This window comes from Seriola dumerili, unplaced genomic scaffold (assembly GCF_002260705.1).
Source record: "Seriola dumerili isolate Sdu_G_001 unplaced genomic scaffold, Sdu_1.0 BDQW01000052.1, whole genome shotgun sequence".
NCBI lineage: Eukaryota > Metazoa > Chordata > Actinopteri > Carangiformes > Carangidae > Seriola > Seriola dumerili.
Window position 1 is genome coordinate 9,510,186 of NW_019174307.1, and position 22,317 is coordinate 9,532,502.

Consider the following 22,317-nt stretch of genomic DNA (forward strand, 5'->3'; position numbering starts at 1 on the left):
TGATGGGCCAGCCGATATGTGATGGAGTGTGAAACTGCGTGAGTCACTGACCTAGCTGGGTGTGTGCCATAAGGTCGGCCAGTGCGGTAGCTGCTGCGTTGGCGTTGAGGGCTGCGTGGGCAGTGGTGTTGGTGGTGGTGACGGATCTCCCTCCCGGATGGGATGAGGTGGATGACGCGGAGGATGAGGTGGACGAACCCTGGATGACACGGTTAAACCAGTGCTCAACGGCTGGGTGGCCGTGGCCCTGGTAGGGCGTGGAGGTGGCCAGACGTCCCTGCCGGCGCAGCGAGCCCTCGTCTTCTGACGCTGAGGAGGTGTCTGTGTTTGACAGGTCAAGACAGGGCAGCGTCACAACAGTGGACAAGAACACGGGGCTGTCTCCAGGAAAAAAAAAAAACAAGATGGCAAAACGTGGCAATGGAACTCTCAGGATTCAGATGATATGCTGATGACAAACTACTCTACTTACACATACAGGACATAGTATATATAATTCAGTGGGATGGCCAGATGATTTCAATGGAGATGGAGGTTAGTAAGCTGAGGGATGTTTGTTTCTAAATGTCTTATGGCTTCACTGATAGAGGATGTCTTTGATACTTGACTGCCTGTAAAAACTGCCACACTAACACACAGGCACACTGCAACGATATGTGTACTACATAGTATAATAGATTTTTGCAACAAACAGGACAGAGTGATTCATATTTGTAGAGGACAGGGGAAGTGCAAACAAATTAGATGCTATGGGAAAACATGAGGCTGGAGGATAAAACTAACAAAGTCAGCTTTTCAAGAAAATGTTTTATTTATGGTAGAAATTATACCTGGTTGTACGCCTACTATAGGTTCTGCTAAACTATGCAGCTATAAGAACTTACAAGTCTTGGCTATGTTGAACTACAGACCTACAGATGTTCTAGACAAAAAATTCATTGTTTTCTTTTTGGTCTCAGAGCATTTACATTTTACCAAATAAATACCCCTCAAAAAACATACCTATGGAACTTCCCACATACAATACAAACAGAAACTGAAATATCCAATGTTGGTGTACAAGTAAACTTTGATAAGAGTAGTGTATGCTTAAGTTATTATGACTTGGACACAGCCCCAGTCACTGATGATTTTACTGTTCTTCCCATGAGGCAACTATGAGCAGTTGGTCTCAGCAAAAATAGCCCAAACAAGAACAACTTCAAAGTAAGGTAAGGATCTTTCAAAAAGAACACATTCCACTTCATCTGCCAAACTCCCAGAGATATCTGTTCTTTCGACAGGATCATTGAAGTCGAACCAGAGCAGGCCAGTCTGAGATTTGCATTCTGCTGAGAACTGAGTGCAATGAAAGGGCTAAAAGAGCTTAGACATCACCCACTTGAGAACATGAAATACTCAAGTTATAAACAACAGCTGTTTTCAACATCACCAAGAAAGGTCATACTTCCCCCATTATTTACCATTAACAAAGGAAAACAGCAGTGCTTGCTCTGCAGGCCCTGAAAAACATACAAAACTCATTCACACATCTCAAAATATTGCACTAAAGTCATATGGAAAACCTATCCCAAGTCCACTGAGGGGATGAGAGAGACAATTAGAAACAGAGTTTAAAGCCTGTGTGTGAGATCAGCACATGCCCGACGGATGCTCTCTAAACCCAATGAGCCTTTCTGTGATTAATCTACCTACTAATTATTCACAGTAGGTAGTTACAAGTAAAGTCCACCAATTGAGAGACTGTTAAAGTCCCTGTTACTTTCCTCAAGCTTCCTCATGGCCTTGCAGAGGCTGTCAGAGGAAGGCTACAGGAGGTTGGATTATAACAAGCTAGAATTTAATGTCTCAACATCCAGCGGACTCATGGGGGTTATCTCGTATTTATGATTCTGTTTGTTATTCCTCTGCCTCTCCAATCTCTCTCAGTAACCTTGACACAGTAACACAGACGGAGAAGGAAAGAAAGGGTCAGAGAACAAATGCAAAGTAGAAATGAAAAGATGGAAGAATGGGAGAGAAACTAAGAGAGAGAAAGAGGTTATTAGTCACAGTTACACAGACAAAAAAAGAATAGATAATGAAGAGTGAGTCAGAGAAAGACAGCAAGTGATGGAGGATTTGTGGTAGAGTGGGATATAGAAGAGAGAAAACCTAAGTAGAGACAGAGGCAGAAATGCTGAGATCTCAGTTATTCTTGTGCATCAATGAAATATTATGTTCAAGCAAGCAAAGACAGGTATATTAATTAATCTTCAGCCCAGCAATCTAACACTGTAACAACATAATGGTTGGTTCCTGAAAGTGACAAAGACTATTCTGACTACGTACAAATGGCATCCTACATATTGGAGCATCCAGGTTCAACTTATCTTTCATCTATGTACTAGAGATCGTAAAACACTTTTACTGATTGTGTACTAAATTGTTTACTAGTACTGAAAACAAGACTAAGAGGCTGTATTTAAGGGATGGTGGTGCTCTGAGCTAAATGCTAACATCAGTATGCTAACATGTTTACAATGACATCAACATGCTGATATTTAGCAGGTATAATGTCTACTATGTTCACAATCTCAGTTACAAAGTATAGCTCAAGCTGATAGGAACGTCTTTAGTTTTGCAGGTTTTTTGTTCAGAAACCAAAGTACTGAGGAAACTAGAGGAAAATTCAGGGGATCACCAAAGTTATTACGATTCATCTTAAGGGGGAGATAAATATGTATACCAGATGTGAATAAAATCAATCCAACATTTGTTAAGATATTTTAGTCTGGATCAAAGCGATGGGATGACAAACTGACCTACTGACAGACCAACATTGCCATCCCCAGAGCCATGTCGTTAGCCTGGCTAAAAATAATCTGGAGAGGAACTTTAATGTAAATCACTGATTGTATTGTTTGTATTGTATGTTTTCTGTGTATTAGTTACAATGTTTTGTGTAAATCGTGTTTGTCTTTTCATTGGTCTATATATTGCCTACATTTCTGTTGTCTGATTAAGGCATCTACCATCCAATCATGTCACACTGTACTGAATGAGAGGTCTGCAAGTATACAAATCAGATTTTGCTCTCTTTCCTACTGGTTCTTCCCAATCAGACATGTAGTGTGACTGGACATAAGCGAGTCACTGAAATTGATAAGAGATGTAAATGGAGAAAAAGATAAGTTCATCAATGCATGGGTGTTAGACATAGATAACAGCAATACTGGAACCTGCTCATCAAAATATGACTCTACAGCACCATTAGTGGCTAAAACTCACACCTCACCTCGCCTTTAAGGTTAGCCTGCCATTTACAATCTCAGACATCATGTTTAAATTACTAACATAACTGTTGCCACTGTGTGCACCCCAACATCTGTATCTGCATTAGCATTGAAAAAGTGTCAGAGCCCCAGATCATCTTGTATCTTCAGTATATGATTTTGTGGGTCTGTGAAGCCAAACCGGTGTACCTTATCCAAATAGATTACAGTAGATCGCTCAGAGTGACTCAAAACAACCATGAAAAGGCCCCCTCCTTCTCCTGTTCAAACCCCAGTGTCTGAGCTCTTAATCCGGTTACTCGCTCCACCGCTGTGTCCTCTCTTTACCCAAGGCATGAGGCTCCAAGGCCACCCAACAATTACCTCTTATACACCGAAGATAAAGCCACTGCGCTGTTTGAGAGACTGGGAAGTTTTCTATCAAGAGATCTTACACAGATATCTTTCTGACTGATTGAAAAATTAAATACTTTGTTTGGGAAACAACAGCCTTAGACATCTCGCAAAAAGAAGCTAGAGAATGTAGTAAGATGACACAAATTCAAATGAACCGACCCACACATTACAAACTGTTATAAAAGCGAGTGAAAGGTCGACATTTTGAGACTATGTTAAAAATCTGATTATGCAACTCATGTGGGAAGGTCTGCCTGGGAACACAACGGTCAGAACTGAGTCCTTTATAGTGAAAAACAATGGACACATTCATCAAACTGCACATCTCTTTCCAGTAACAAATGCTTGGCAACATCATCTTCATTCACTGGACACAACAGAGTGTCATCATCCTGCAATCTAATGCTCATGGGAGCACATGAAAATCAGTGTGAACGTAAACCTAGTATGTGTGTGCACAGGATACTCTCTGCCCTCGGCAGACAGTGGGCCTTCAGGAACAGAGCTCTCACCTGGCGGGGTGCATGCCTCAACAGATGATTGAACTAGCACGGATCGTCTCTTAGAGGGCATGGGCATCTTCCTCTCTTTGTACTTTGCCAAAGCTGCTTGGACGGCTTCTGTGTGCAAATCTAGGAGAAAACATCAACACAGTTTAGTTACAAGTTAAAAAAAGCACCAGGCATTTAAAACTTTTTGCCAGTATATACACATGATTACCAGATCTGAAGCGTTCATCCCGGGTGTTGGCAACCCGGGACTTGTTGTGTTTGGAACCTGGGAGCACAGCTTGGGCTTGGATCCTGTTGTCAATTTGCAGAGATGGATCTACACCTACAGAGAAACAAGACCAAAGCAGGTAAAGGACAGTTTATAAGAGGACAGAAAGAAAAATTGTATCTTCCTCTTCTGCTCAAAGGCAGAAATATTGATATCAGAAATATGAGCACATGCAGAATACATCATGGACATAGAGCAACGCTGTTAAATATTGCTCGACCAGATCAAGTATCCACAAGCTTAATGGTAATCCCTACTTAGGCTGCTTTCTTCTAATACAGTAGCTTGGACTTGGGAAAGTATTCACTTTAATTAATCCAGCTTGTCTCGCAGCCTTCCAGCTGCCTCCAAGCTTTCCAAGGGAAGCAAATGCAAATTACACAGACGTAACAGAAAGGAGGTGATTAAGCACCATGAATGTCAAAAAGACAACATCTTCTAACTGGAGTGTTCTAAAATTATCAAACTCTCAAACTCGTCCACCTCACTGTGCTCTGCATGATGCAGGCAGTGATTCATCCTTTTGCTTATGCAATTCTCATTTGAGCTTCATTAAGGAACTAGTTGTTAGCATCAGAGAGGAAACCCAAGACTACCGCCTGAAGGAAGGTCATGGTATGAGCTCTATTAGCAGTCTTCTGCTACTGGCCTTGCTTCTTCCCGTCATGCTTTCATGGCAATGTATTTGAAGTATGTGGGAAGGATAAATGCAAAGGAAAAAACTCAAAGAAGAATTCTGATGAGCTCCCATCCAAGCGGATGTAAAATGTGATCAAATTAGATGAATCTAATTTTACTGTACGCAATTAAAGATCTAATACATTAGTAATGTCATATAAACAATCCAACAGAAGACATACCATACCCACCTACGCCGTACATTCGGCATCGATTCAACAAAGAAATATAAACAGGCATTTAGCAGTTATTTTCGGCAGACTTGTAGGACACAATCATCAGACACAATGGAACAGGAAGCTGTCAAAGCAACAGCCTCTGAACTATCTGCAGCATAGCACATACAACTAAATACATTACATTTTTGCATGAGTAACATACTAAAGACTCTGTGTGGGTGACAATGTAGGAGCATAACTAAAACAATAACATGAAACATCACAGGGTGTTACAGAGAACACAGCTAAACAAACAAAGCTATTTCAATTCATACGTGTCAACAAATCAACGTAAATTACCCACACTGTTGCAGTATTCTTGTTGTCAAAAAAAGTGAAAGGATTTGTGTGATAAGTATAATTTTTTTTCATTTAGGGTTGTTAGTATGAGTACTAACAGCCCCTAAATCATAACTTCAGGCTTTCCCTGACCAACCAGTAAAAGTCAGTGAGAAAGACATTACCACTCGCTGACTTTCCATCTGAAGAAACGGCCACATGTGTTCATTGGAACCACAAAATCAAACTCCAGATATTGTTGGAAACATCATTCCTCAAGAAAAAACAAACAAAGATGAGTACTTTATACAAAGTAAGTGGCCTAATATGAACAGGGGCTAAAGCCTGTTACAAACCTGAAGACTAGCTGAAACCTACAAAGACTGGACAAACCACACACAAACATACATGTTTAAACAAATCTTTATAAAAATGACTGGCAGTGACTGGATCTGAAGACATGAGATTTCATTCTTTAAAGATCACACACCATATGATTTTGACTACAGACTGTCAACACCAATTGACCCAGACTGGAACAATCATATTCACGATCAGCTCCACAGTCGTAATGTGTGAAAGTAAAACGTAACTAAAACTAACAGTCGCATTGTAGCTTAAGAGAAGGTCTTAATATTAAAACATGGGAACCAAAATTAACAGTGCAACTAAAAAAGTGAACCACACAGGGTGACTGCTCTTGCTAGTATAACCATTAGAAAACAGCCTTTTGAGTACAGAGTTCTACCAAGGTCACATTCAGCCAGTTAGATCCAACACCTCGCTGGATGGCCAGTCAGACACCCGGCCAGCCAGCCATCAGCCCAACCGGCTTTTCAGCGGCAGCTTAGAGGGGATCAGTCAGCTCCACACTGTCAGCAACTCTCAGACAGCAGCAACACACAACACACTGCGATGCTGAGCAGCATTCACACACACTTCAACTAAATCTATTTCATAACATGAGTTATTACACAATATAGTCAATATGGCCTGAGGACATATTAAGGACACATAACACATAGATTCTGACACACATACAGACGCACACTGCATCCCCTGAGCATGGATAGACACACTAATATATGCTGGTCTCTCTGACAGCCCAGTCACACAACGGCCTCTTCCCAGCTCCCAGAGGAAACAGGTCTATAAAACAAGCCAGGACACAAGACCCGGTTGCTGGGCAGAACACACTTCAGAGACACATCTCACTGAGCCAATCAGAGGCATGCTCCATCAGAGCAGATGCTGTCATTGGCTCATAGCGAACCCTGATGAATTTTTAGCACCTGTCTGATGCCAACACTTACCGGTGTGGCGGCTGACAACACGTGTCCTGTTGTGTCTCACTCTTAGAGGGCAAATACGCTTGGCTAATGACTTACATCAAGTTCACAGTTGTATATTTGAATCACACACATTCATAATCTTGCTTTGATAGAAATAACATATGTGTCTGATAAAAATGATAAATACATTTTGAAAAAGCTGGGAATGCATTCCTAGTCAAAAAAAATAAAAAGTAGTGAAAGAACCATCACTTTAGATAAAATCACTTAATCACATAAACGTTCTATGCTGTATAAAGTGAGATTTCCATGTCTTTGATTATAGGTCTAGGTGCTATATTAATACTGTGAAAGTATCAAAATGCTCAGTCCACAGAGAATTGCAGACAGCCCATATTCAGAAAGCGTGTCTTAAAACAACCCGTCAGTACTTCAGTGACTTTGTGATGTCACAACAAAGCAGTCACCTCTCTCAGACATGCCCAAAGCCCAGCCCACCCAGACCCACCATCCAACATTTCAGGATTTGGTTTAACTGAAATCTGCTTTATCTTTATTCGACCATAGATCATTTATTCAAGCTGACACTGTTGTTACTTGAGTTCCAGAGAGAAGCCTGAGGGAGGGGATGCAAAACTACATTGAGATGGTTTTTTGGTTCTTAAAACAACAAATATATCTTCTTATTGATATCAAAACTTCAAATAAAACACCATAAGTATAAGTTAAAAATTCAGGACATTTAAGAAAAATTGGGCACATCAAATACCTGTATTTTCACCAATGAGGCGTAAAAATTACTCCATAAAGCTTAGTTTGATGTATTCATATACTAAACTTTTCCTAAATGTTTGACTTCCCAGTATGGTCAACACCTCATGTAATTATTTATTCTTAAAGCTCACACTATAAACAAAGGAGATGAATCTACTCTCTCATAGATGTTAACAATCTGGCTTTGTACATCTACTTTATTGCACTTGGCACGTATACAGTTCTATGACAATGGTGAAATATAAGGCAGTAAAACAGCTTATGAAATTCTGTATGGCGCTCAGAAGCCTAAAGTCTATTGGACTCCTATTTCAACTATGAAGCTGTTAAATCCCAACCCACTGATTCATCATGCTGGATGGATGTGTCATTAAACACCAACATCCATTCATCCTACAGGAAGCGTGTGTTGTATATGAAGAATCTCACCCACTGCCAAGCCTGTCCATTTCTGCATTATATCTGTAACTTCCCTTCTTTATGTGTTAGGATCCAGATTGAATGGATCGAACAATGAATGACAGAAAGAAAACACATAAATCCATGATAACAAGAGAGAGAGGGAGCAAGAGAAAGACAGAGAAAGAAGAAGATGATCCGCCCAAGCTAAATAACAGGCCTGCTAACTCCAGTGGAAAGCCTTGAGTGAGCGGCCCACACCAGACTCTGGTTTCCACTGAGGCTTGATGTTCTGAGAGCAGGCCAAACCAAAGATTGCCATGGACCCAGGGTAAAGGACAGAGAAGCATGGAGAAAACAGACAGAAACTTCTCTTTGGGATTCATCACAAAGCACCTCGACCCTATAGTCTGCTTGAGTTGGCTAAGACCGACAAACTGTACGACTGGGGATCACAATACATTGAACTGATATAGAAATACATGCAGTTCCCTACACAGTCAACCGCCATAGACAGATAATAAGTAGTAACATAAAGCTAGGAAGCTTCACACCTCCCTATTCTTCAAAGTTTATACTTATTCTCTCAAACACCCACATCCTAACACAGGATGGCAAGCACAAATGCACACAAACGGAATTAAAAAACAACATATCCCTCAAAATAATTAGCATAATCACTTTGTATCAAGAAATCAGCATCAGTATTATGAGAGTGGCAAAAACATAATCAGATAGGGATCTGTGGACCTTGTGATCCAAATCTAGACCAGTTATCATTACAGCAGAGACCATGATGCCTTCCTTCTCTTCTCTTCTTCTCTTGGTTAGGACCTATTTTCCTTTTCATTACAATCAGAATGATACATGGCTGAAGCAGGGCTATGGCATTAGTAACAAATCCAAGGATGACAGGATCATAGTCCTGACCCGAAGAATCAAAGACACACCCAGCAGGAACATCTTTATCCAGGTGAGTAAAAAAACAGATGTGTCACAATCCAATGCAGTGTCCTTCTTGACAACTTTATGACCATTTCATGTTCAATCTAGTATTTTTGACATCACTCAATACTCCATTCAAATATGCTGTAGAAGAACTAATTCAGAGCTGCTTCTGCAAGCAGTCCTGAATTAGTTCTTCTACTTTTTGGTTGTTTAGTGATCTATTTCTCTTCCCTCTGCTTTTTTATGATTTTTTCTTTCTATTACTTGTCTCTGCAAGCTGTATTAAGGTTTGTTTTATTATATAAGCAAAAGTGCCATATGCAAATAAAGCTACTCCTATAATGATCATTGCTAACATTTTTTAATATTTTTTCTTATTCTGTTTGCTCTTGCAAGGACAGTATGCTTAATGCGATGCTAACAGAGCAAAGATAAAACCTGGACGTTAAATTTCCTGCAGGCCTGTGTGCCTTACCTTGTATCTGTGGGATGTACGGTGCCAACAGCTTGCCTCTTTTCTTCTCATAGCCCTTCTGAGTGATGTCCCCTGTACAGACAGAGACAGAGAAATACAGAGGAACAGACAGACAGAGAGAGAGAAAGGGGGGGGGGGGCAGAGAGATAAGTCATTAGCTCAGCCGTGCCCTGGTAGAGGGTGTGTGTGTGTGTGCGTGTGCGTGTGTACGCACAACTGCCTCAGGATCACACTGGCAGCCTGGTTACACTGGCACCGCAGGGCACCAGAGGAGGGCTAGGGCAGCAGATGACCAGCACTTACCAAATGGATATCTCTCTCAAAAGGAACACACAGGAAGTGACATTGCAATGGTTCATCCACACTAGCATAAAAATCACACTTGGTAGATGTGATATTGTGGAGAATTTCCATCAAATACTTGAATGATAACATCAGCTAGGGCAAGGGACATTTAAAAGATCGTTTGTCTGGTGCGCCTGGAACATTTTTCCCTCTCAGTATTTTTTACCAGAAGTAAAAATACTGCTGTTGTCAGCATGAACTGAATCCGCCTCAGTTGTCTCCCCACACATAATTAAAACACAGTGTGTTAAATAAGAGCTGGCCACATGTTATTTTAACAGCCCCTCTTTGAAAGGAATATCAATGTACAAGCTTTTCCAAGCTTCAAATTTAACTACAACAAATGAAGAAAGAAAAATGAAGGTAAAAGGAGATAGAGAGATAGGGACAGAGAGAGAGGGGCTGAAGGTATAAGGCTAAGTAATATTATGGTACTCTAAATTCAGCAATGGCTTAACTCTGCCAATTGTCACTGGACTTGGCAGGATGTAGAGCAGACTTAGCAAGGATAACCACATCAGTTAAAATGGTGACTAAAAGGATAAGCTCAAGTTCCCTAAACTAACAAAAACACTATGTTAAACAAAACAAAAAGAACATGACCCCAGCATTGCCTCTGTGATAGGTGCCTGAATTATTGGTGATCTAAGAGGATTAAGTCGCATTGTTATATCTTTATTGAAACAATACGACAAGATCGAAATGGCAAAATGTCATCTGGTTTACAATGTTGTGCAGACTGTGCATATTTATGAGTCTGACACATTAAAAATATACATCATTATCATCAAAATCATAGCAAAGTCATTTAATTATGTACATCACATTTTGGCAATGCATTTTTGGTGTTCATTCCCACTCCCATCTGACCCTGCTAACTGCAGTTTATCATTTTGAAGAACGCAGAAATACAGTACATTGCAGTTTATTTTCAGCTGTCACAGAGTGGAATGCTTGACCAACCACACGGAGCATGCAATGGCCTTTAACGCCTTTTTCCAAGAAGAAAGAAACCAACAAAATACAGTGTCTTTGCAGTGTGATATAAAACCTTATTACAAGTGAGCTCTTCACTAAATGAAACTGTCAACAAAGTGCCAACCACACTGAAACACATCCACATGTCCACATGGGACATGTTCAAAAAAACACAGAAGTAGGTCACTGAGTTTGGAGTATTTTGGCTGCTCCTTGATGATTTAGGGATTGTAAGATGCCACTGTTTTTCAGCATATCAGACAGTGCTGTGGGGCACACTGAGGCTGACGGGGTGGAGGCTCGCTCATTTGTCAACAACAAGCATATCGATTCACTCACACAGGGCTGACTGACAGCACCAACCATGAGTATGTACACAACTATGCTCCTGAACATGAACTCTTTAACAAGTACTATCCCGTTCAGGAGCAACAAAGCTGTGGAAGACAAGGGGCCTTGTGGAAAATATGCCAATCAAACCACTGGGCTGTTCTGAGCATGAAAGTGTCACTTGAAGTGACATATACATTGTTTTGGCAGGAAGCTAGAAATGTTCACAGAAGTAAGCGCAAGATCTGAGTGGTTCGATTTTCCATGTGATTTTGACACTTGAGTCCAATGAATCGGGATCACGCTGTGTCCTTTATATTAATCTATGCAGGCTCTCAGTGGGGGTCATTAGGGTGGAGGTAAAGTGAAAAAGCAAGAGTTCAATAGGGCTGTCTGAACAGAACCTGATTAAATTCCTCCCCGTGCGATTCCATTTCTTCATCCTACCTTGGGGAATACTTTGTTTTACATGCTCCTTATTGAAGTGTTTAACCTATATTGATTCATGAAATATTGTGTACACATAGTTTTGTATTCAACACCCTGTTTACCTTCATCGAGAATATGTTATAGCCCCTTATATTATGATATTATAATATTACTAAAATTATTCCAAAAAATTCACAATTATTTTTGCTAGTTCTCTGTTCTTCAAGCCTCTTCAACACAACAGTATGTTAGTGTGAAGGCAGGTGTTGGTGGTCACACTGGTTGCTGTGCGGCCTGCTGGTCCTGAGTCACCAGTAACAGCTGAATGCCTGCACTGTTAAATGTCCAGGAGAGCTGGAGGCAAGCAACAATACAGCGCTGTCCACAGGCCGAGCCGGCTGACCTGACACTGACTCTTTCTGGTGATAAGTGTCTCTGTTTGTGTGTGTGTGTGTGTGTATGTGTACATCAGTATATATCTGTATGCATGCCAACGTGTCTGAGTGCGTGCACCGCAGCAGCCAATCAGCCTGACAACAACACAATGGAGGGCTATTCTCTGCGACAGCTCCAAATTCTGACTAGCAGCCTTGGTGGCCGAGCTGCCCCTCACACACACACACTGATCCATCAAGTTATGTCTCAGTGAAGCTAATCTTTTGATCTGAGAACAAACAGCTTAGTCATTAAATATGGAGGAATGGACTCAAGCATTCACTGGTAAACAATAACTCTCACCCTGAATCTTAAACACCAAAACAAAAAGGTCTACGGCACCAAAGGATCACAATATTTCCTGTGTAAGTGTGTATGTATGGGTGTGTTTGCATATGCTTGCGCATATATCTTTGTGTGCAAGTGTGTGTGTGTCTGCCTTTTTAGATATTCCTGGACAAACACTCCATTTCCCCTCTGTGTCTGAGCTTTGAGTGCCTCCATAAGAGAAAATGGGAGGATTCAAAGGTCAATATGTGGCCTGCCACCTGGGGAATAACAGAGGGGGGACAGGATAGGGGGATGCAGGGTGGGAGAGAGATGGAAGGATGATTGGAGAGAAGCTTAGCACCTATACCAAATTACAGTCACAAGGGATGGACTGTATCTTACAGTATATTTACAGCAGAATGGGATACACTTCATTTGACACCCTTCAACCTTCTATGCTGACTAGAGGCTTTGCCATGTAATTGAGCTGTAAAGAAAAGGGTACATCACCAAACAAGCACCTGGGAGGAGAGGGTGTATGGGCTAGAGTAAATAAAAACTGAGAATGAATGTGTCAAAGAGCGAGACGAAAGAAAGCACAGGAGGGAGGGGTGGGAGAGAGAGGAAACATTTCTCATGTCACGATGGTTAGAGAGCATCAGGGGCTCAGCTGGTAGACTGTTTTTTCTTGCCTGAGCCAGCATCCACCTTCATCAAAACCCAGCTCCTTTGTTTCCGCCATCCCACCAGGCTAACCTATTCACCTTTATTCCAACCCTTGAGGGATGACTATCGACACATACTAAGCATTCCTGTCATCTTTTGACCTCCAAACACTCTCTCTTTTTAATTACCTGCACCACTTAATCCTGAGAGGAAAGAAATAAAATGTCTAATGTCCATATTCTTTGGGGTATAAGTGCTGGTCTTGTCTCAGTGTAGGTGGTAAAATGTGATTCACCACAGAGCAGAGGCATATTTTTGTTCTGGCACATCATCCATTGATGTTACCGTAAACATTACTCTCACAGTCCTGAATCCAGTTTTGAAAATGTGATGGTCAATCTTGTAACATTCTGAACTGTGACAGCAAGAGAGCCCGCTGTCCCCTGATTTGTCTTATTGACTATAACTGACTGATGGCTATTGAGTATAACTGACTGATGGCTATTGACTGGAGCTGTTCCTCCAATGAGGCCCCATTAGAGAATTACCTTGCATCTGCCCAGACGGAGCTGTTCAATCAGTAGGGAAATACTGAAACACAGCACATTCCTCTACAAGCCTGCACAAACACTATAAGGATAGGTAATGAAGCCATGAATGAACACGATGAGTTTGGTTTTACTTTGTGGGGTTGAGGATTACATTAATAAAGAAAAGTAAAATGAATAAGTAACGGGACACGATTTATACATCTGGTCACACATATTCTCTCTCTTCTTTTAGATGCAGAAAGCCAGACAGGGATGTCAACTCTTGCTCTCAACTAACTCCCTTGGTATCATGTTCACTCACACAGACACACGCACAGACACACACACAGACACAAACAGACACACACACAGACACACACAGTCACACACAGTCACACACAGTCACACATACACACACACACACACACACACACACACACACAAGTAGCAGAAAGAGCGGCAGCAAGGGCTTGACAATGGTTCCAGCACTGCATCTATGTGTGTTTTCCTCTCCTCTTGGCTGCCTATTAAAAAAAAACAAAAAACAAAAAAAAACAGATCCACACCAAGAATCAGTGTGTGTGAATATGTATGTGGAGCTATGAGGGCAGTCTGTCTATGTATCTATGAGTCATTTACAATAATCAATATTAGGGCTTTTGGTAATTTAGTGCATGATCCCTTTATATGATTTTATAGTTTCAAATTCTCATATTGAGATATCATGTTACAAGTCATTTCTACATGAGGACACAAGGGATGCAACTAATTAAATATTTTCATTATCAATTAATCTGACTCTGAATTTCGAAAAAATGGTCTGTAAAATGTCAGAAATAAATAGTAACAATGCCATTCATAATCCCCTAAAGCCCATAGTTATAAATTAAAATAGCTTGCTTTGTTTAACCAACAGTCCTAAACTCAAAGATATTCAATTTATTATCATGGAAGACAAAGAAAACCAGCAAATCTAGATGGATAGAACAAAACAAAAATGACAAACAATTAATTGAATGTCAAAATGATTGCTGATTATTTTCTGTTGATCAGGTAATCATTTCAGCACAAAAATTACTGACTGACATTTCACCAAAATCTCTCACAGACTCTGAGATGTGATTCTAAAGAGAAATTTCGCAACATATCAGCACATTGAAATACTGCTGATGATCATTGCAATACTAATTTTGTCCATATTGTCCAGCACTCATTAATAGTCCCAAATTCTTCTTTATCCTGAAATAAAATCCTTCAAGTCTGTGCCACGCTGCCAACCTCTCTTCCTAAGTGACAGACAGCCAGAGAGGTGGCCCCACCCACCCTTAATGTCAGTTCCTGTGCCAGGCTGACCCACAATGTGCCAACACTGCTGCCAAGCCAGCAACCAAGCCGTCTGCCCTTCAGCCACAAAAAACCACAGCTAAATATTTAGGCAGGGCAGCATTTGCTCTCTAGACTTGTGTAATTTATTCCAACAAAAGCAGATGTGGCCGGTTGTCATTTAGCATTAGCTCTGCAGCATACAAATGTTGGTTTTACACATTTGGATTAAACTTTGCTCTAAACAGGCACTGAATTCTTGTAATTCTTCCAGTGCATATTTGCAGTGGTGAGTTTATCTAAAGAAGAAGTGAACTATTCCAGGTGTGCACTGTGGGCTCCGAGCATTACCCCTCTCATTCTTAAGGTCTAATACAGAGGAAATGGGCATATGCCTCTGCTTCACACAGCTTCCCCTCACTTGCGTCTGACAGATGCAGAAAATGAAAAGGAGCAGAGACATGAGTAAGGGGCAAAGAGAGGGCTAGATGGAGAAAGAGCAGATCCACACCACAGATTTAACCACATGTCTAGCTTATTAGTCTGTCTACATGACAAAAAACACTAACCAAGCTGCAGAAAGAAGTATTGTTCCTATTAAATTGTTTTAACACACACAGACGCAGGCAGAATCACTCACATGCAGAAGCTAGAGGAGCAAGCAGAGCAGCGGTGAGACATCTTCAGCACAGACAGAGAGAGAGGGATGCACAGATGGATGGAGGGAGGGACAGCAGAAGAAGAGGCCAGCGGCAGAATACAGGCAGTCAGGTCAGCAGAGGCTAACCAGCTAACAGGCTAACAGGCAAACTCTGAGATGTCCTGCTGTCATAAGTCAGGCTCTTCAGCATCCTTTGTTTCCTTTCACAGTGAGAGCAAGAGAATGAACGAACCCCATCTCCCTCATTCTATCTTCCCATCATTCCCCTCCCTCTCGTCCTCTCTCAAACACACAGCACTCCTAACTCCCCCCTTCTCTTCAATCGACTGCCCCCGACACCCCCTCCCTCTCCCATTCGTTCTCTCTCACTCTTTCCATCCCTCCCTTCCTCTCCTCTAAGGTCTCTAACACAAAGCCGAGCTAGGCTGCGGGATTAGGGTGTCAAAGCGGACCCCTGCCCCCCACCTTCCTACATACCAATCTCGCACACCACACACATGCACACACACTGTACAAGAACTATAGAGGAGGCTTCGTTAGCCTGTTACGACACGTTTATACAGGTCAAGTTACTGAACATGCAAACTTTGTTTCACTGCCACAAAGAAGCTTCTACACTGATGCAGGCAACCAAACCATTAGAGGTAATGCTTGCTATAACATTACAGTCCTCAGCTGAGAAAGAAAAGTCATTTTTCAACACTGCTGGATGGTAGATGTAATCACAAAACCACCTGGACAGCCAGATCAAACTGGTTAATATACCTGTACCCTGGCTCTGACCTCTAATGGTTGTAATTCTACTGTAATTTCCATCTCGAATTTGCTGATGTGAAATTATGAAAAATTATTTTATTATACTGGAATGAAGCAGAAACCATGAACGGGTGATGAGGAGCCTTTGATGTGGAGGAAAACACTGCCCTGTGTTTAGACTGGTTGGAGATGGAGTGCTACAGAAGTCCCAAGTGTGTGTGTTGGTGTGTGTGTGTGTGTGTGTGTGTGTGTGTGTGTGTGTGTGTGTGTGTGTGTGTGTGTGTGTGTGTGTGTGTGTGTGTTGTGTGTGTGTGCGTGCGTGCGTGCATTCGTATTTCATTTTTGGAATTAGAGACCTATTCACCCTATGGCTGAAAGTTTCAATGAATAGCTGCATATAATTAGGCTCAATTATTCCTTGCTAACACACACATTAATGGACCTGCACAAACACTCCTGCAACACGCCCACACACAATAGATCATCTTCTCCGTTTCTACAGACTCACATGAACTACATGTGACCTTGGACTGGTGGGTCAGACCTTCTACATGTTGGTTTAAGCTCACGATTAGAGGCTATTCATATGTTAAGCACCAGAAAAATAAATGAAAAAAGAAAGCCCTTTACAATGTAACATGATCCAATAGAAAGTCCTGCTTTAAGTACTAACCTTTTTGAAATAAATTGAGTCAATTAACTGATTAGTCGAGTGACAAAAAATTTGCTTCAGGTTAGGTTTGGTTTCAGCTTCTCAAATGTGTGCAATTGATGTTTTTCTTGTAGTAAATAGCTTTGTATTTTGGACTGTTTATTTTATAACATTTTATAGACAAAATAGTTTTGTCATTTTGCCATTTATTGATCTTCTAGTTTTAATTCTCAATTTTATTTGATATATTTTTTAATATTCCTGTCTTACTTAATTCATAATGCAATTTATAAAGCATTTTTAACCTCAACTGTGTATGAAATGTGACATAAATAGTATGCCTCGTCTAATGTTAGAGGCTGCAGTATGGTGGTGTATTTTTTTTTTTGGCACCTCCAATTTAGGTAAATGACACAAAAACTGAAATCTAAGTGTTACAAAGGTGTTCAGCTTATGAGGGTGGATACTATAGTTCTTTTGAACTGCATCATATTGCCATCAAGGTTTTCTATTTTTCTTGTCTGTCAAAGTATATGTTCACACAGTTATTAAAGTAGCAACCTTTTTCTTAAGTGTTAAGAAAGCAGGTTGTGAAGGAATAGATGTCATGACAGTAGTCCTGGATCTCTTTCCACATTGGTTTGATTCCAGGCCAAATCATTTTAATTCATATACTGAATGTAGCTCCGAGCTGAAGACAGCAGTATAGTACTTTTCAATAATGCCAGGAGATGTTGAGTAACCCCAAGGCTATAACAAATATGTGACTAAAGAATGATACAGCTTGAGTCACACTGAATGATATGAATGCACAGTGTAGGTTAACGACAGTCAGGGACGGTAAGTGTTGCAGAAAAGAGGGGTTGATTGAAGATGACAGGGAGCTTGACAGTGAGAGCCAGCTGGTGAAACGGAGGGGGTCGGGGCAGACTGGAGGAGGCTTTAGGGAGAATTTAGAGACAGAAGGGGGGGATGAGGAGAGAAAAGAGAGGAGGAAAAAGGGAGAAGGAATAAAGGAGGATATGATTAAAAGGTAATGACTTCCTCTTCCTTTCACTAGACACATGCTGACACACAGGCACACACAGGCACACACAGGCACACACACACACAGATATCCCTGATCCTAAAGTGCCTGGGCGTCTCTCAGTCTCAATCCATCAGTGGCTCCAATCTCACTGTCATATCGCTTTTAATTAAGCAGTGCCCAAGAATTAGGGGACGGAACGAACCCTCTATTACCACTTTGCTAATACAGAACCCCCTCATCATATGTGCATGCACGCACGCACACACACGCACACAGAGCCCAAAATCCCCCTCCATCCCCCAGGCTCTGTATGGCTGGTGAGCAGACAGACAGTGTGAATAATAAGACATTAGATGCAGCGTTGCCTTACACAGGGGGCCCTGCAGCTGTGCACTGATTTGGGGAGCAGACAAGAGGGGGGCCTTAATTAACAGTCACAAATAAACACCGACACTGTACACACACACACACATCAAAGGAATACACACACACACACACACACACACACACACACACACACACACACACACACACACACACACGATAGTTGCACTAGTTCTCACAAAGACACTGATGCAGATCAACCCAAGTGCAAATACTAATGCTAATGCAGAGTGCTTATATTATGCACACCACACATACAAACCTCACACACTGTCGTCACTGTTTGTGTGAAATGTGAAAGTATGGGGCCCCGCCACCTGTGTGTACTGTGTGCATAATCATGTATGGCTATCTTTGTGAGGTCCAGTTTGAGGTTTAGACCTAGAATAAAGACATTTTTGATACGGGGGGACATTCTGGGCTGCCGTCAAGTTATCACAGGGCTGTTTGAATGTGAGGACATGGATATCAGATGGGTTGGGGTTTAGGTTAAGTGTAGGGTTTGGGGTTAGACATGTTAATTATGATGGTTAAGGTTAGGAAAATGGGCCAGGGAATGCATTGTGTCAATGAGCGTCCTCACAAGTATCTGATTACAAACGTGTGTATTTGTATGAGAGTAATAGGGGGAGCAAGAGAGAGGGACTGTCCTGGCTCCAGTCCAAACATATTCATCGCAGTTCATTCAGACACATGATGCACAGGCTGGACTCAGCAGCACGGTTAGTGAGCGATGTGCTGCTATTCTGGCTCTCAGCCAGAGTTTCATGATGTGTAAACATGCATCTCACCTAAACGGACAGCAGCAGAAGCTGTCCTGTCCAACACCACACGGTGCAGCTATACATATGGTTCAATGAAACCATCCTGAGCAATGACAACAAAGAACCCAAGTGTGGGAAAGAACAGGCCTAATTCGTAATCCTGTTGACCTCATCAGATAAACAGCCTCTTCTTAGTGAGTGTTGTTTAGTAATGTCTTTGAGCACATTGACATTTATTTTACTATTCAGATCTGCTGGAGCAAAATTGAGAAATACGAGAACTGTGTTGTAAAAATTAATTATATTGTCAGACTGGATTCTCTCATTGTCTAAATGCTTTCATGTTGCCATTATGTGTGTCTCTATGTGTGTGATTTGTGGAGCGAGACATCTGTGTGACAGGCGTGACCAGCGTGGGAGCCTCAGAGTAAAGACAAGAATCTGTTCACAGCCAACAAGCCCCACTATGCCTCCAGCCACATTTGAAGGACTACCTACTGTACTTGACGTGTTTAGCTCAGGAGTGCCAACCTTACTGTACAACCTGCCGGTTCAGTTACTTGATGGAATTCCTATAAATTAGCTCTGCTCGTGGTGACAGCTTCAACATTTCTCTTAAAATGCAGAAAACCAATGCGACTGTTGTTGTTAGAGCAACATATCCTAGTCAGTGGTGTAGTTACAGAGTCAGCAGAACTGCAGTGATCAGCACAAAAGTATGACCTAAGTAGTTTCAAATGAATAGGTCAGTCTAAAACTGGAGCTTCATCCAACTTGTCCTCATGGAAAAACTTCCTCTTGTGACTGAAATGTCCAGCTGGAAGTGCCCTTCACACATGGATCGACCCCAAGTGTTACCACAATGGGATGATTAGGTGACTGAAATAACACCATCTACTTGGCTATTATCTTCCTCATTATGAGCAGTTTTTAGACAGAAGAAATCAATTCAATCAAAGTCAAAGCCAGTATCGACAATGCCCTCTATTCAGGGCATCACAGCTATATTCTCAAACTCACCAATCTAACTTGTTTCAATTGAAAAAAGTCTAAAACACAGAATGGTCTGCTCTGATGAGAAATCTGCTGCCATTGTCCAGATGCTATTCAACGTGCACAGCCACACAATGCTGCATGCAGCCAAACTGTTTTACATTCCTCAGGGGACCTGTTTAATAACCCGAGCAAGAAACTTATGCTCATACAGGCAAATGCTCTGATTAATATAAAGGTGAAAATTACCCTTGTTTGCAATATTGTGTTTATTATAAAATAAACTGTGATTTGGATAAAATAAATACGAGCCAAAAACCTGCCAGATCATTAGTTTCTTTTCGCCCTCCAAAGAACCATCCAGACACAGTCACAACAATTTCAAACATAACTTATAAATATACTCATAAATATAACTAACTACTGCCCCATGAAGAACAAATGCTACTGACTATGGCTCCACCTACTTGGCAGAAGCAACTCACATCTCTTCCAGCGTCTACCTTCGTGGAGAAACCCTGCATCCCTGGTGTTTGAGACGAGTGGGATCGTGTCCCATCTGAAGCTCCCAGCTCTGTGGATTCTGGTCCCTTCTCTGTACGGTCTCTGAGGATGTGGAGAGATTTATTGTCCTCTTCTTTGCATGGTTATTACCATATGAATGACCATGTTTTCACCGGCCTGACATGGGCTTAGCCATTAAGCTCCTTGCATATACACACACATAAACACCTTTGCTATGGTGAGGGATAGCGGGGTGGGAGAGAGCTGGCTATTTTCGCATGGACACACAAAACAGCTGAAGATCTACGCATGGCCACCGTGGCAATCCAATTAAAAGGTGCACACACAGATACACTTGGTTGTATTAAAGACGCAGGCCATTGCCCCCCAACTGTGCGTTTGTGTGAGTGTGTTTGTGAATCCATATCTATATGTCAGGGGCCAGGGCTAACTAGCGCTGCTCCGAGTCTAACAAGCCGTACGACAAAGTCTTTTGTTCTTCGCCTGTGATTCATGACCGGGTTTTGGAGGGGAGCCCAGCATCAGTGTGAGATTACATGAAAGCTTGTGTGAGTCCATGTTTACATTTTTCAACACAAAAACATGCCATACGCCCATTAATTCTTGTCATCACTGCTGATATAAAATTGTATGTTTCCACATATACACAGCTCTTCCCAGAGAGCTGAGCCTGGCTATCCAGGTGAGAGAAAATCAATACAGCATCAGAGCAGGTCAACAGAGCAAGCAGGTGGACACACAATGTAGAACAAATACGCCCAAACACAATTTTGCAGTCGGTCACTGGTCCACTACCATTCTCTCCCTTTCCAATATGCACAAACAGAACAACAGGCCAATCTCACCAGGCGTTGGACAGGATGACCACCTCACCTCCTCTGAAACACCATCTGTTCCCCTCTTTCCATTTCCCGTCCTCTCTTCATCATAAATCCTCCGTTCCAACATCCAAAAATATATAGCTGGGGTGTCACAAACACAAACGTGATGCGAACAGTCCTCCTTCCTGCTCTGCAGGCATCATCTACTATTCACATTACACACTTGCATATGTTTGTTTTTACATTCAAGCTTGCAGACTTGCAGCTATTTGCCTGCAAATTTCTGAGGTTTTTCAATAAACAACACAGTTTCTACGGAGAGATCAGTATTTCAGTGAGATCACACAGTTGTAACAAAAGTGAAATAACCATGGGGCTCTCAAACTGCATGGAAACTTGTGTCACATGTAAATCAAACCATATCATCCACGCTGCACCAAACATTTTTTTATTTTACACATACCATGATGTCATGGTAGTAGATTTTACATCTGCAGTGTAAAAATATCTTAACATATCATTGGGTTTTTTTCTCTCTCACTCCTTCTCTTCTTACACCCCTCACTGTTTTCCCTTCCTCCATACTGCCCATGTCCTTCTTCTCTGGCCCTACTTACGTTTAATTTTTTGTCCTCTATCATCCCGATGCCGTAGCGACCACCTTAAAAGCCTTTGTCACTATGCAGCATATGATCCTCTGTGTCTGATTGTATAGGAATATGCACATATTTACACACTTTTAGTTCATGTATGCATGCAATAACTCATCTATAATTAATCATCCATAATTAATTAAATGCAATATAATAATCATTATAATATTTTATTATAAATATATGATATAGATATATATATATATATCGCTATATTATATTATAGTTAATATGTTATAGTAAAAATATGAATTATTT

General features: G+C 41.4%; 1 protein-coding gene across 3 annotated transcripts in view; it reads right to left on the reverse strand.

The window, feature by feature from the left end:
* Nucleotides 1-22,317, reverse strand: part of dip2a (disco interacting protein 2 homolog A) — an 83,886-nt gene that overhangs the window by 27,043 nt on the left and 34,526 nt on the right. For all 3 annotated transcript variants that reach the window (XM_022740379.1, XM_022740378.1, XM_022740377.1), the window contains exons 2-5: nt 9,515-9,586; nt 4,392-4,505; nt 4,184-4,303; nt 52-321 (exon numbers count right to left, since the gene is read on the reverse strand). In XM_022740379.1, the coding sequence (XP_022596100.1) occupies nt 52-321; nt 4,184-4,303; nt 4,392-4,505; nt 9,515-9,586 (576 nt within the window). The remainder of the gene's footprint in view (nt 1-51; nt 322-4,183; nt 4,304-4,391; nt 4,506-9,514; nt 9,587-22,317) is intronic.